This window comes from Cynocephalus volans, chromosome 5, assembly GCF_027409185.1.
Source record: "Cynocephalus volans isolate mCynVol1 chromosome 5, mCynVol1.pri, whole genome shotgun sequence".
NCBI classification, from domain to species: Eukaryota; Metazoa; Chordata; class Mammalia; order Dermoptera; family Cynocephalidae; genus Cynocephalus; species Cynocephalus volans.
In genome coordinates, this window is record NC_084464.1 from 134,667,856 (window position 1) to 134,684,163 (window position 16,308).

The 16,308-nt window shown below is 33.9% G+C and overlaps 1 protein-coding gene across 1 annotated transcript in view; it reads left to right on the plus strand.

Moving 5' to 3' along the window:
* Positions 1-16,308, plus strand: part of TBPL1 (TATA-box binding protein like 1) — a 31,851-nt gene that overhangs the window by 14,559 nt on the left and 984 nt on the right. Inside the window, exons 2-6 of the mRNA XM_063097683.1 lie at positions 10,054-10,232; positions 12,265-12,347; positions 12,614-12,677; positions 14,178-14,281; positions 14,370-14,464. Coding sequence (XP_062953753.1) covers positions 10,098-10,232; positions 12,265-12,347; positions 12,614-12,677; positions 14,178-14,281; positions 14,370-14,464 — 481 coding nt within the window. The 5' untranslated portion in view covers positions 10,054-10,097. The remainder of the gene's footprint in view (positions 1-10,053; positions 10,233-12,264; positions 12,348-12,613; positions 12,678-14,177; positions 14,282-14,369; positions 14,465-16,308) is intronic.

Consider the following 16,308-nt stretch of genomic DNA (forward strand, 5'->3'; position numbering starts at 1 on the left):
AGGGTGGTGGGACTCCCACGAACATGCATTCTAAAAGAAAAAGGCAGTAGTACTAGGTATTTTTATGACTCAGCCTGGGAAGTCACATACTGTCACTTGTTTTGTACTCTTTTAGTGGAGGCAGTTACAAAGATCTGTGTAGGTCCAGGGAGGTGGGGGTATACCATTCAGTAGGAGAAGTACTGAGGTCAAATTTTAGGAGGAGCATGTCAGATGGGAAATATTGTTGCCATTATCTTTGGGAAATACAATCTGCCACAGAAGCATTTGCCTGGACTAGTAGTGGTCTGGAGTTACTGATAGGCCCATCCCAGGCATGGTGTTGCCTTTCCATGGAGCTAAACCCTCAGTCCTTGAAGGCTGGATTGCATACCTGTTAAAGCTGTAGAGTCATACTGCTTATATTCAAAAGCCAGTTCTGCCACGTAACCGTAACTTTGAGCAATAATTTAACTCCCTGGCTTCAGTTCTTTTCTGTAAAATAGGAAAAATAATAATACATACCTCACAGGGCTATTATGAAGAAGTTTATGAGTGTACCTAACACATAGTAAGCAAGTTAACTAACTTTTATTACTCATTACATTTATCACTTCTTTTAATGGCAAGATTGTTATTCTGGTCTACGTAAAACAGTGACAGCTTTTCCAAAGGAAATCTGGAATATGATTAGAAGAGTGAAGCGTGGATTATGCCACATCTCCCCAGCTCTTCTCATAACAATTCATTTCTGTGCAAGTTATTTGTGTGAGTGCTACCTGCTTACCAGTCTTCAGACTTGGTATTTAGATTGAATCTCATAGGTAGTAGGCAGAGACAGATGTAGTGAAGATTGCTTAACTTAATGTAATGATGGTCTTGTACATCAAATACTTTTGCTTTTATTTAAGCGTTTGTTAAATATTTTATATGATATAGGTGATGTAATAAATAATCCTTTCCTTTGGAAAATATAAGAGGTTTTTTTTGTGGCCGGGCATACTTTAATCATCTTCATATAGCTAGACTACAAAAATGCCAACCCTGAGGACTGGCTCCTAAAGTGTAAGCTCTTGAGCCAAGCACCAAAATGTCCTCATGATAGAATGTCACCCTGCCAAATAAGTTAAAGGTTTTCAGTTTTATTCATCTGCCTATGCTGTTGCCCCTTATTGCCTCTGACTTTCTCCCTTTGTTGTCCCTTTGAACACAAATTCATGTTGAAAGGAAAAGTGGGAAGTTTAGAATTGTGATGATAATTTATCTAAACATCACAGTTCTTAGAATTAAAATGGAAACTTAGTGTATAATTTCCAAATTTGTATATGTCTATAATGTGTCTTCATCTGCTATCTTAGACCCCTGGAATTTTAGAATTAGATGAGATCTTAAAAACCATCAGTCCAGTCTCATCTCTCATCTGATAGACGATTTGTTTTTTTAACATTCCTGTCAGTTAATTATCTAACACTACCTCCCCTTTTTTTCATCTGTGGAGCCCACTACTTTTCAGTGTAGGTATTTGATTTTTGATGTGACTGTGTGAGATCTTTCATATGACTTTGACTCTGTCAATTTCCTTTTTATTTAGATATTTGAGAACAACTGCTCTTTCTTTTCTTATGCTAAATGCCCTGATCCTTTCTTTACACAGCTAGCTGTTTTATAGCTCATACCATCCTACTTTCCTCTGGATATCTGGGTATCAGTGTCTGCTTTAAATGAGAAGTTCAGGATATTCTAGAGGTTGCAGTAGCAAAGAGGCTATTACTTCCTTTGGTCTAGACACTAACCTAGGTTTGGGGAGGGGGGGGTTGTTTTGTTTTCTTTTTTTAGGTAATATATTTGAAACTATGTTGTCTTAGTATGGCTTATTGTGAAGTAAAGTCTTTTGCTTACACAGCTTTTAGAAGTTATTATGGAAATTTTCAGACAGAAATGTAGGGAAATTAATATAATGAATACCCATATATCTGTCACCTAGATTCAATAATCATTGAGAGATGAAACAGTAATATGGCATTTTTTGGTCTTAAAATACTGTTATAACTACTGTCCAAGTCTATGCTTGTTGTGAGTCAGATGTGTCCCCCTGATGCACAGTTCACGTATTGGAAATTTTACCCCTGTTGTAACAGTGTTAAGAGGGTGGGGAATCTGATAATGGTATTTGAAAGGTGGGGCCTTTGAGAGGTGATTGGATTGTGAGAACTGTGCCCTGGTGAATGGATCGATTCGTCATGGAGTAATGGATGTGGTTCTAATGCTTTTAAAAGGAGAGCGAGTGAGAAGTTTAGCTCTCTCTTGCTCAGCCATTCTCACCATGTGATACCCTGTGTTACTGTGAAGAGTCACCACCCATCAACAAGGCCCTCAGCAGATGTATTCCCTGACCTTTGGACTTCCAAGTCTTCGAAACTATAAGAAATAAATTTTCTTTATAAATTACTCAGTTACAGTATTCTGTTATAAACAACAGAAACAGATTAATACAATGCTGTATCACAGAGTAGATTGTCCAGGTTTCCTGTGGCAAGATTCCTAATGTCATCTATCACTCAGATCGATTCAGATCCACTGAGATCACTCAAATTTCCCTCACATATCTCTTAAACTAGTTTGTTCAAATCAGAATTCAGTCCAGGACCACGTTATAAAGACATTTGTTTCATTTTGGTTTTTAAAAAAAAGGGCTTTATATTCATCAGTGATACATTACATTTTATTGGTATTACCTCATTTGACTAGGCCAGGAATCAGCAAACTTTTTCTTAAAGGGCCAATAGTAAATATTTTAGGCAGATCATTCCGTCTTTGTCACAGCTGTCAGCTGTGCCTCATAATCATTACAGAAACACTTGAGCATGGCCGTATTCCAGTAAAACTTGACAAACACTGGCCCATTGGCTGTAGTGTGCTGACCTCTGCCTGAACTATTATGAACTTGGTTTCTTTTCTGTTAACTGTGAGTGTTCTCAAGTTCTGAATCAATTTATTAAATAATACTATTTGGTTACAATATTCTACTGTCTGTGAATCCATCAAGCAGTAATAGCTACTTTTAATGAACATGTGCTATGTACTTGACATAAATAATCATATTTAATCCTTAAAAGTACCCTGGGAGGTACAGAAGAAAAAGTGAAGATTTAGGGAGAGGTTAGGTAACTGACCCAGTGTCACATAGCTGAATGTAAAGACTAGGTCACAGCCCCCTTTCGTAAGATTTATGCCATACTATCAAACATTGTGAAAGAACATCCTCTTTTTAAAAGGCAAAATGTTAGCTTTTCTCCACCTTGGTCACAGGCATGTGTTGAGAGACTGTCAAGTAATGCATTGGAATCAGGACACAAGTGTCTACCATCAGCCCTCCATATCCGTGAGTTCCACATCTGTGGATTTAACCAACTGCAGATTGAAAATATTTGGGGAAAAAATTGGGTCTGAACACATTAAAAAAAAATTGTACTGAACATGTACAGACTTTTTTCTTGTCATTATTCTCTAAACAATACAGTATAACAGCTATTTCCCTTACATTTGTATTGTATTAGGTATTATAAGTGATCTAGAGATTTTTTAAAGCATACAGGAGGATGTACATAGGTTATATACATATACTACACCATTTTATATCAAGGACTTGAGCGTCCTCAGATTTTGGTATCTGTAGGAGGTGTTGGAACCAATCTCCCTTGGATACCAAGAGATGACTGTATTTCCTAATCTATTCCAGGAGCTTTATAAAGAATATGAGCTTAGTTTGGATGGCAAATCTTACTATTAGAAAAGAGCAATCTCTGGGAGACTACGTGGGTTCATGTTGTGTTTGCAAATTGATCTGTTACCGGTCTTCCTTTGCTTCTGCCATTTCTCAAATCGTGGATGGTCATTTTGTGGTTAAAACTTTGAGTCCTTTCCTTAAAGTATCCTCAGCTGCAACTTGCATACACTTAAAGTACCTAAATTCTATTTTTCTATATTCTCAGGTTTGTTTAGTTTTAATCATACTGTTTTTATGATACTGTTTGTTGTAACTTTTCAGTTTAAGTTATCTTTGCTGGTGTGGAAAATTTTAAATGTAGCAGTCTGATGCAATTTGCCCTAAAAGCCAGGAGGTGGCGGTGTTTTCCAGGTGATTTAAGGTTGCAGTTTGTTGTGGTTGCTGAATAACGTTTTTGAATACCAATAAGAAAGTCAGAGGACCAAAAATATAAACAATGTGTTCTTGTCCATAAAATCATTGAGTAAGAAAGAAGGTGCTTCAGCTTCTATGATGTGTTTTAATAGCAGGCAAGAAATATGACATTTCCTGAAGGTAGCACAGCTGCAGTTTTGAACTTTGCTTTTTATTAGAAGGAAATATTTGACAAGCCATACATGAGGAACAGGACAAAGCTCCTGATCAAACATGTCTAGATATTAGGACTTGGGATGTGGGCAAATACTTGATATTTATTTTTCAATCAAAATAGAAATAAGTATTTTTCATATAGTAAACTTTAATATATATATATATATATTTGTTTATTTTAATCCAGACTGTGCAAAAAAGTAGAAGAAAAAAATCATAAATAAAAGTCACTCTCATGCCAATTCTCTGGATAGAAAATTGTTAACATTTTGGCAGGTATAAATATGTAAGTGCATAAACAGATATGTAAACCAAAATGAACTCATATAGGTTGAGCATTCCTAAATCCAAAAATTGAAAATTCTAAATGCTTCAAAATCTGAAGCTTTTTGAGCACTGACATGACACTCAAAGGAAACACTCTGGGCCGGCCTGTGGCTCACTCGGGAGAGTGCGGTGCTGAAACACTCTTAGGAGCATTTTGGATTTTGAAGCATTTAGGATGCTCAACTGGTACATGTATGCTGCAAATATTCTGAAATTTTTAAGAATCCGAAATACATTATAATTTATAAAATCTCTTTGGTAGTTTTATATAAGACTGTGCTGTACTTTATTTAACCAATCTCTTTTAGATAGATGTGAAGATTATCTCTGTTATTAACAAATTGCAGTGTATAATCTTATTTATACTTTGCTCAGCTCAATTTATTTCTAAAGTTATATTCCTACTGCTTGACTACAATTCCACATATGTGCACATTTTTAATTTTTTTGTAGAAAGTTTTTATACCAAATTATGAGAAGGCTGGTTTACTTACCTTTACCAGCACTGTTTGATATTTGCCAGTATAAGTGGTATCTCATTCTTTTAAGTTAGCATTTCCTCAATTACCAGTAAACTTTAAAAACATATTTCTAAAGGCAAAGAGCTTCTAAATAAGTAAATTAATTAATTAGTCCAAAAAAAATAATAATGGTAATTTTAATATTGTTAGAATCAAGGGATAATGAAAACATATATCCAGCTAAACTCACACCTAAAGCACTGGGTTATAATCACCTTAAATGTTCATACAAGAAAAGAGAAAAAGTTAAAAACATAGTATTAAGCATTCAACTGAAATACTTTCCAATCTAAGAAATTAGAGAAAGAATAGAATAAATCTGTAGATAGAAGAAAATAATGAACATAGGCAAAAAATTTAATAGAGAGGATCAATAGTTTATTCTTTGAAGAAACTTACCAAGTAGAAAAACCTTTCAGTAAGATTCATGAGGTGGAAAAAGGCAGGGATAAGTGATACTAGAATGAAAAGGGGATAAGTATGCTACAGCAGAGATTTTTAAAGATATTAAGAAATATCATGAAGAATTTTATGCCCAGTAAATTAAAAAATTTATAAGAAATGGAAAATTTCTTAGGAAAATTTAATTTAGAAAAACTGACTCAAGAAGAAGTAGAAGACATCAATGTCTTAACTCTTAAAGAAATTGGATTAGTCTTTTAAAATCCATCATGCAGACAAATGAGAAACAGGTCCAAACAATTTTTAGATAAGGTCTTCTGAACTGTCTTCTAGAGAATTTAAAAAAAAAGAAAAAGAAAAAAGAAAGAAAAACTACCCTAACTCGTTTAATGAGTCTAGTATGACCTTGATACTCTAACCAGATAAGGACAGTACAAGAAAGGAATATGATAGGCTGATTCTCCTTACAAACATAGATGTATCAATCCTAAATGAAATATTAGCAAACCAGATTCATCAATATATTTTTTAAAAATCATGACTTAATTGGGTATAGGGATATAGTATACTTGTATATGTAATTAATTTAAGAGAAATGTATGAAAATTATAAAACGCCAATTGAGAGTAAAGATTTTTCTCTGGAGAGGAGGATGAGCATGTGATTTGGGAGAAGGGCATCAGTTGTATTATAATGTTTATTTTTTTAGGCTGAATGGTGGGTACATAGATGTTAATTGTGGTATTACTTTTTACCCTTTTGTATAATATTTCATGCTATAATGCTATTGTTAGTAGGCTTAATAGCTTTGTGAGTTAGAAATGTCACTTTCCAATACTGTATTTTTAATGGAGTAGCTTAAACACATTCCCCTTGGAGCTATACAAACCAGCAAAACAAATTATGTATAAATCACCATGCAATATAATAAACTATACTACATTTGCATTTTCATGGATATTTTGTTAAAGGGCTTGTAGGGAAGAAAAAGGCTATTAGCTCTTTTTTGTATTCATATGAAAATAAGAAGTAAAGTTTCAGCCTTGTTAAAGAGTTTTTTTGATGCCTAGAATTAAAAGAAATAGTTTGGAGTTCTAGGTAGATGAGAAATTTAATATTGACAAGAGGTATTTTATAGCACTCAGTCACCAAATAATAATTGAATATTACTGTCTGCCAGACATGGTGTTAAGCCGTGGAAATGTATAGACCTTTGAGACATAGTCTTTGATCTCAAGAATCTTAGAATTTAGTAGGAGAAATAGATGATCCACATGTTTAATTATAGGTGCCGTAATAGTCATAAGCAATTTGGAATATTTCTTCCCCAGTGTGAATTAGTTTCCACTCTTTCCTGTAGCAGCTTTGTTATCTTTTGTTGTTTTAATTTAAACTAAGTTATACATGTATGTTTTCAGAAATAACTTAAGCTTTTGAACTACTAATATTTACTCAGGTAGACCTTTTTTACCCATTGAAAAATTATTTAACTACACTTAAAACTAGAAGGGATCTGATAGGCCATCAGATGCTTTGTAGAAATTGACATTTGTCTGGCCGAGCCCGTGGCGCACTTGGTAGAGTGCGGCGCTGGGAGCGCTGCGACGCTCCCGCCGCGGGTTCGGATCCTATATAGGACTGGCCGGTGCACTCACTGGCTGAGTGCCGGTCACGAAAAGGATAAAAAAAAAAAAAAAAAAAGAAATTGACATTTGTCTGTTTCACTGGATTGCCATTCTAGTTATCCTGTTTAAAGGGAATATAGTATGTTCAGCTTTAAGAAGTGAATCTTTGTTAATATCCAGTACCATTCTCATGTTCTACAAGATAGATAAACTGATTACAAGTGAGTTTTTTTCATACTTCAAATAATGTGGGGTCTTTCATGTAGGGTGCCTCTTTTTTGAAGTACTGACTTTTTCATATTGTATCTTTGATTGGAAACTTTTTGGAAAGGCAGTAGTATTTTCTGAGCCTGCTTGCCAGGTTTCTCATCTAAAATATGAACACTTAATAACTTATGATGAACTATTCCCATGACCTCATCTTTAGAATTTAAGTTGCCAAAATGTAGAAATAATCGTTAATTTTGTATTAAATTTCAAGGCTTCTTTACATTTACAAAGATTTGCTTTACTTTTCTTTATTGACTTATTTTTACCATATGTATTGTCTTTGTATTGTCCCCTCAAGGAATTCAGTAGTTTGGAACTCAGAGCAGCTAAGTCTGAGTCAATTTGTTTTAGCCTGTTTGATGTTAAAAACAAAAAACTGTCATGAAACTGAATTTGACATAGGTTCTTCATATGAAGTTTCTCCTTAAGTAGTTGTTTTTTGTAGCTTATCCTCGAGGAATGTATAGTAGTTAGGATCTACTAACTTCCCATAACAAAAATCCAGCATAAGAATTGTTTTTTCTTTCACACTCGTGAGATCTAGAATTAGGAAGTGCAGGGATAATAAGGAGCTTCTCAGCTTCTTATAGTTCTACCATCCTCAGCTCATTGTCTCTTGGTCCCAAATGGCTACTTGAGCTCTAGCACTCAGGTCCAAACTCCAGGCAGCAAGATTGAAGAAGGGTAGAAAGGCAAAAGGAGTTCTTGCTGGCTTAGTTGGTCACTCTAAGCAGATTTCTCAGAAGACACATAACCATTTCATTTTACATTTCATTGACCAGAACGTAGTCATGTGGCCACTTGGCTATACCTGTTGCCAGGGAACCTGAAAACTATAGTATTTTATTTCTGCCACAGTGTTCCCAGCTAGACATCTGTGTTCTCTCTGGTTATTATGAAGGAAGAGTGGAATGGATGTTGGGGAAAGCAACTAGGAGTCTCCACCTCATAGTAATTTCACAATTTTTAGAGGAAAATAGCAGAAAATCTGGTGGTGTCCATGTGGCTCAATAACTGGGCTATACTATAATCATGAGAAGTGATGCTAAGAAATCTCTGATCTGTTGATTTGAATTTATTTCCCTGATAATCACTATCATTATTGTGTTATCATTTCCCAGATATATGTGTTAAGTATTTTTCATACATTATTTTGTATAATTCTTACAACATCACTCTGTGGTAGGCACTATATATCCCATGTTACAAAGGACAACACTGAGACACAGATAGATTACATAGCTTGCCTAAGTTCTTACAACTAGTAAGTGGTGAGTCAGGTTGAACCTACTGCATAAGACCAGTGGTAATAACTGCCTCTGTGCCTCTGCCTGGTAATCTGTCTGCCTATACATATCTATCCATCAGTCCCCACTGCCAACCCATGCCCCACCCCTTGTACATAAAAATGATTTGAGGTAGCCCAAACATACATAAGGAACAGAAAAACAAAAACATAGGCAGATTGAAGGGAATATAAGAAGACAGAATGAAGCTGAGGTAAAATCAATACAGAGAATTGAATGCTATATGGCCCTATAGAGGTGTTACGAAGTCTTGATCTGACGTGTCACTGTGTTCTGTCAGCAACTAAAAGGCAGAAAACGAGTGAATTTTCTTTATTTGGACTCTTGGTATCTTCATTGTTTTATTTATATAGTAATTTGAATTCTTATAAAGAATACTAGTTTTTCATATTGTGGCTGCAAGGAATCTTAAAGATAATTATAGTGGATTGTTATTACTTTCTGACTTTTTGTGGGTTAGGTAAGTCAAATTGCCATTGTTTATTATTTATTTAAGACGTGAAAACACAAAGAGAATTTTTTAGCTGGATATGGGTCACATGCTCGGTAAAAACTAGGGCTTGCTTGTTTATGTAAATGCTCTGATTGTAGCAATCTTGAAAAATATATATTGGAAGATTCAGATCTGAATAAAAATAGCATTGTGCTATTTGTTGGAGCTCCCCGAGAACAAAAGACTTTGCCTTATTAATTTTTTTCCTCTAGCATCCTCGGCATATAGGTGTTCAGTAAGTGAATAATGAATGAATGACTAGTAAATGCGAAGAGTCTGTTAATAAATGTTGTGAGTAATATTTCTGCTTCTTTAAGTAAATCAGTTACTCTGCCCAAAACAGAGAAGTAATTCATCCTTTTTATAGACCCAGCAAGTTGTATGAGGTGGGTTTTTAATACCATTAATGGTTGGGCACTGGGACCACAAAGTCCAGCCCTTGAACATGGTGTGTTTGGGGAATCTCCATAACTATGGTGCACCATGGTTGTAAAGGCGAGTAGCAGAACGTAAATCTGACAAGTTCCTAGCATATAGAAATTACATTTAAGTTAATTTAGAGAATGAAAGTTAGACCTAGATTTTGAAGGATATTATATAACATATTATCTTTAAAAAACAACATTTTTAGCAGAGAAAAGAAGGGATATGAGTTGATTCTAGTAACGTTTGAAAAATAATAGATTCATTTCTTACATTTTAGTTTTAAGATGATTTGTGAAAAATAATAGAACATTTATGTTTATTGACTTTATTTTATTTTATTTCTCAGGATGTGATCTTCGTGGTAGGAAGCAAAGTTTTTCAACTACCCCAATGGATGCAGACAGTGATGTTGCATTGGACATTTTGATTACAAATGTAGTCTGTGTTTTTAGAACAAGATGCCATTTGAACTTAAGGAAAATTGCTTTGGAGGGAGCAAATGTAATTTATAAACGTGATGTTGGAGTAAGTATCTGAATTTGGGTATGCGTACTACATAGCCTAATTTTATAGTGCAATGAATGATGCTAAAATGTATTTATTCTACAGATCGTTTATGGTTTATGAGCATCTTGCCATCTGCTAATTGTACTGGATATAGAAGTGAGCCTTGCAGAAACAGCCTCTGCTCTCAAGGAGATGGCAGGTTTTGGAGATACCCATTTATGAGTCTTAGCAAAGAAATTATTGCTTACAGGAGCATTTTATTGTTCTCTCAGTTTATTTTAGCTAAAGAAAGGGATCTTTATACTTTTATGTGTACTCAGTCAAATATGATTATATTTGAATGATGGCCTAATATGTATTATAGTATTTGTAGTATGTTAATTGTCATACTCCTCTTTAGTTAGCCAAGGTAGTTGGTTTTCTTTCATCACAAATTGCTGGAAATAATACGGTTCATATCTTAACCTGGACATTTTAAGTTTTAGTTTTTGTTAAGCCTGTAATACAAGGGATCTTCAAAAAATTCGTGGAAAGATTCATATTATCTTTTAATTTTATTTTCTCACAAACTTTTTGAAGTGCTCTCGTATTTAAGATAAAAGCCTTAGTATTAATAAGTAATAATAAAACCATAGTATTTTAGGCTATCATTATAAATGACAATGGATTATTTATTTGACTTTTATAAACCAAAGATTGATGAGATATATATTTTATACATTTATTATTAAAATTAAGAATGTATCCGAAGGCTTTATTTAAACTCTAAAAATTAGATGCCAGTCTACCTGGGCAAAGTAAATTATCATTAGGTTTTAGCATTAGAAACTAAGTAAAGATTATTTCAGTGACTCACAATTAAAGATTTTCAAGCTCATCAGTAATACCATCTTCCCTTAAAAAAAGGAATAAATATGTCTGCTAAGAAGTTTAAAGAGGAAAATGCCTAGTACTGCTTTGGTATGTTAGCATGACTTATGGAAAGGAAGTATTTTTTTCTAAAAAAGGTTAACTGAAAAATCTGAGTTGATTGACAAGCTGGTGGTAAGAGGCAGTTAAATGTAGAATAAACTCAGTCTAGTGTTTTACCTGCGTAAGAAATTTTATGGATTTCAGTTAAGGTAAATTTTGAGTCTCCTCAGATTTAATAGCTTCCTAGTTTGTTAATATGGCATATGACAGAGAGAAGGAGGAACTCAAGTCTAACAAAAGTTTTTAAGAGAAATATTCTATTCATTTATTTGTTGTATTATCCAGTAAACATTTCTCTTTTCTTATACATAATATGTGTGTAATATTTCTATAAATGAAAAATTGCAATGAAAATTTAAATTTACGTGTTATCTTGGAGCTTAGTCCTTGACCTGTTTGTACTCATTATGTAGATAACTTCTTTCCATTCATAGCTTTAAATGCCTTTCGTATTTAAGGAATCTCTGGCTTCAGTGTTTCTCCTGCACTTGAGATTTCCATTTCGAACTTGAGTATGAAATAGGCGTGTCAACTGTAATATACAATACAGTGTAGAGATGGGTATCATGAAGCAGAATAAAGCAGGATTTGGAATTAGAGAGCGATGAAGGATGGATGTTTCGGTGGAATCGTCAGGGAAGGCCTTTTTATTGAGGTGACATCTGGTGAGAGACCTGAACGAAGTGACAGTATTGAGGGGAGAATATCACAGATGAAAATAACAACTACTGCAAAGCTTTTGAGGTGTGAACAAATTTGGCGTGTGTGAGAATCCATGCAAACTCCAGTTATATGACTGGAATGGAATGAGAGTTGAAATGTTTATGTACTTGTAGTATGTTGATTTCACGATACAGTGAGTGATTTATATAGACCTTGTATTTTTAATCAATTAAATATCTTTGGATTGCTGTGTTCTTTGTGTTTAGTATTGTACTTGATTTCAGAACGGATGATTTGAGAACAGTTGTTTTCAGTCTTGGACAAACTTGGAGTAGTATTTGGACATTAACATGACCACACAGAACAGAAATGTGAAAATTAATGTTTATTAGGTAATTCTATTTTTTTTTTCTAGAAAGTATTAATGAAGCTTAGAAAACCTAGAATTACAGCTACAATTTGGTCCTCAGGAAAAATTATTTGCACTGGAGCAACAAGGTAAATGTTACTTGGGTTTTTAATTTTAATTTCTTCTATTCCCCTCATGGAAGAGACATTTTCCTAGACTTACAAATAAAATCAGGGCTGGCCAGTTAGCCTTGTTGGTTACACAGTGGTGTTATAACACCAAGGTCAAGGGTTCAGATCCCCATACCCACCAGCTGCCAAAACAAAACAAAATCATTTGTAAAGCTTCTTATATTCCTTAGTATAAAATTTATTTCCTGTGTAACTGATATATTTTTCTTTTTTTAAAACCATAGTGAAGAAGAGGCTAAATTTGGTGCCAGACGTTTAGCCCGCAGTCTGCAGAAACTAGGTTTTCAGGTAACATTTTCAAAAAATATCCAAACTGCAAATATTCAGGGATTTATTTTGTAAAATTAAAAATTTTAATTTAATAGACTAAAGAAATTACCAAGAAACTCTTCTTATTGGTTGAACTTTTTTTAGTTTTTTTTTTTATATTGCCTTTTAGTATGAAAATTTAGTAGTAAAACTTGGCCATGTGGGTGTTTGTAATAGATTCTGGCATTTTCTCAAATTTCTTTCTAATAGAGAGATTTGTTTCCTTACAAGTTAATTGCCTTTTCAACTCTTCTTCACTTCTCACACAAAAAATTCATTTTTGATTATCTCAAGAATGCCAGGTCAGGATGATGAGAGCTGTAGAACCCTGTTGATGTGGACACACTGGTTGGCAGGCTGTCACACCTGTGAAGTGATAATCACCAGCATGTCAGCCTTATCAAAGATAACTTTGTAGAGGCATAACTTTGAGTAAAATTACTACTTATTATGGACTTCCTTAGTCACTTGTAAATGATGAGTGAATGAAAGATAAGGATGAGATATGGTCCCTGAAGAGGAGAGCTAGGCTGGGATTTGGATCAGTTTATAGAAATAGTGATGGGAAGAAAGTTTCTCTCTGAAGTAGAAGGTAACAGGAAGGTACTGAACTACTGGTAAGGGGTGGGGGGTGTTGGTGCTTGAGGAGAGTGGCAGTAGAGAGAGCCTTGAAGTGCACCCATGATTTGATGGCACTGCCATTGTGCAGAGTTTTCTGGCTTTCCACACCTGCTTTGTGTAAGCACTGAGTTGGAGGATAGTCAGTCAGTCCAGAACTGCGGTTTTAGGAGGAATGTTTGAAAAGATGACGAGATGAAATAATTCAAGATGTAGGTAGCAGAGGCTGAAGTTATTAAGAAAACATTATTTTTGGCCTTGGAGCTTCTTTTCTTAGCATAACATTAGAAGTGTTGAGAGAAATCCCAATTAGTTAAAAACACAATTTTATCACTGTCCCCAAAAAGAAACACCTAACAAAACTCACGGAAATGTCATTTTGACTTAATGCATATAAGAAAAAACATCTGACTTTTGGAGCCCAATGTACACTCTATTTACTCATATTGACTTTTTTTAAAGTGACAGCTTTTCCATTTTAACTTTTTAGAAAGAGGACCTTGCTTTAATTCTTTTTCCCTCACCATTGTCTCTCCTTTCCCATTAGTTTTAAATATCCCATTTAAAGTATTAAAAAATTAAACTAAACATAAAATTAAAAGATTCCAGAGGTAATGTTTTAATCCTACGAATATATCAGGTTTTACTTTTTTTAAATGAAGTTTTTGAGCTTTTTTTTCTTTAGTTCAATTATAGCTTTTAATACCGATTAACTTATAATACTGAATTCATACTCAAGATGTTTCGGTTTTACCTTGTTTGCTCATATTTTTAAGGATTGAAACAATTATTAAGGATTACCATGATGAGCAGATTTTTTTGTTTCAAAATAATTCATTGAGTTTTACTTCTCTCCTAAAGGTAATATTTACAGATTTTAAGGTTGTTAACGTTTTGGCAGTGTGTAACATGCCATTTGAAATTCGTTTGCCCGAATTCACAAAGAACAATAGACCTCATGCCAGGTAAGTCTTGGGATAATCAAGATAACATGCCAAATTTTAAATTATTAGTCAGGCTATAAATAATTAATTGTAGCTTTTTTTTGTATAGTTATGAACCTGAACTTCATCCTGCTGTGTGCTATCGGATAAAATCTCTAAGAGCTACATTACAGATATTTTCAACAGGAAGTATCACAGTAACAGGTATTCTATGATATTGAACCAAACTTGTCCTTTACAGATTGAATGATGTAAGAAATTCCCTTACTAAGAATGAAATAATGTCTAATTTCTCCCCTTCATTCACTTTCACTGCTCTTCAAGGGGAGCCAGTTTCCTGACTTTTAACAACTATAGATTAGTTTTACCTGCTTTTGTACTATTTGTAAATTTTACAAATACTATTTTGTGAATGTCCTCTTTCATTCATCATTATCTTAGTGAGATTCATCCATATAGTTCTATGTAGTTGTATGTAGATCATTCATTCTCATTGCTGTGTAGTATCCAGTGTGTGAATGTATGTACTGCCCATAGGCATTTGAGTAGTTTCCAGTTTGAAGCTATTAAGAATAGTCCAGCCCTAACTTGATCGTTACACATTGTATACATGTATCAAAATATCACTCTGTATCCCATAAATACATACAATTATTCCATGTCAATTTAAAAAATATGTGTTAGAAACTGCACATAGCTGGAAGTAGTCATGGGGTTACCACTTATGTTCTGGTGTAGTCACGTTAATTGATTTTTGTATCTTGGTTATATTGATTGAAATGAACACAGTATTTAAAACTTTTTAAAAAAGAGAATGTTTTAGTGTATATCACCATGATATTTTTTTAAATTTATGATATCTTGCATTTAAAATAACCAAGAGAATCCCATTTTACAAACGTCACAGAAGTTTTACATAAGCAAAATATTCAAATATAATTGGTACCTACTTGTTATGTTATATGTGTATTTTGTTAATTAAGTCTTTTGAATCTTTAGTTATTTGGAAGGAGTGGTTTCAGAATTCTAGACATGCATGTCACAAAGGGTAGTGTTAACATGTGGGATGATTTTTAAAGGTACTGTGATTATAAATTGTACAAAGGCATCACTTAGGAATGAGGCCCAACCTTATGCAAAATTGAATTAAAGGACATTTCTTTAGTATCCTTAAATTTTGCTTTTTATTCCTTCAGTCATTTGAGGAAAATACAATTCTTTGACACCTTTAGACTTTCAATAAATAAGCTTTAGTTTTGACTCATCCCAGGAGATTTCCATGTTCCCTGTGGCCTTTCAAAGTTTTGAAAATGGGGTGGTAGGGAACAAGTCTATTTGTTCCTTTCTATCGTGTGTCTGTTTCTAGACTTTGGAGCTCAGACTTCTGAGAGGCCACAAAATCTATTGATAAGTCTCTGCTAAGTATAGAATAAAACTATGCATATGAAACATTCTGTATTTATTAATAGATAATTAAACACCACAATAACAAACTGAAGACAATTGTCCTGGTTAATTAGTATGCATTATGTACTTACATCTGGAATATTCTATGAAATGTTACCAATTCAGTGGACACATACTGAGTGGTTCCTGTGAGCAAAGCACTATGTAGAAGGGGTAAGGTGAGTCAGGAGGAAGTAGTTCAGGATAGGGTGTGGTCAGTACCTTTGAAGAGTTCACAGTGGGTGGATATGTAAGTTTTCACGATCTTTCAAAAGTGGTAAATGAGTATTAGTGATGAAACTATTTTATTCAAAATAAATTTCATGAAAATGTTTTTCATTACTTTGTATGTTTCTTTTTAGCTATTTAAATGAAAGATTACATTTTTAAAAAGTTGTTCCAGAGTTATATGGATTAATTCATATATACCATCACCTCACTGCCTTGTGTCCTTTTTTTTTTTCCTGTTGACTTGAGTAAGCTGTGAGGGTGAAATGACCAGATAAGCAATAAACATGTGGGCCACCAAGTAGTAGTAAATCTGTGGGGATTTTTAGACCATATGGTTTAAAAGAGGCCTCTGATTTCCCAGCATTTGAGTA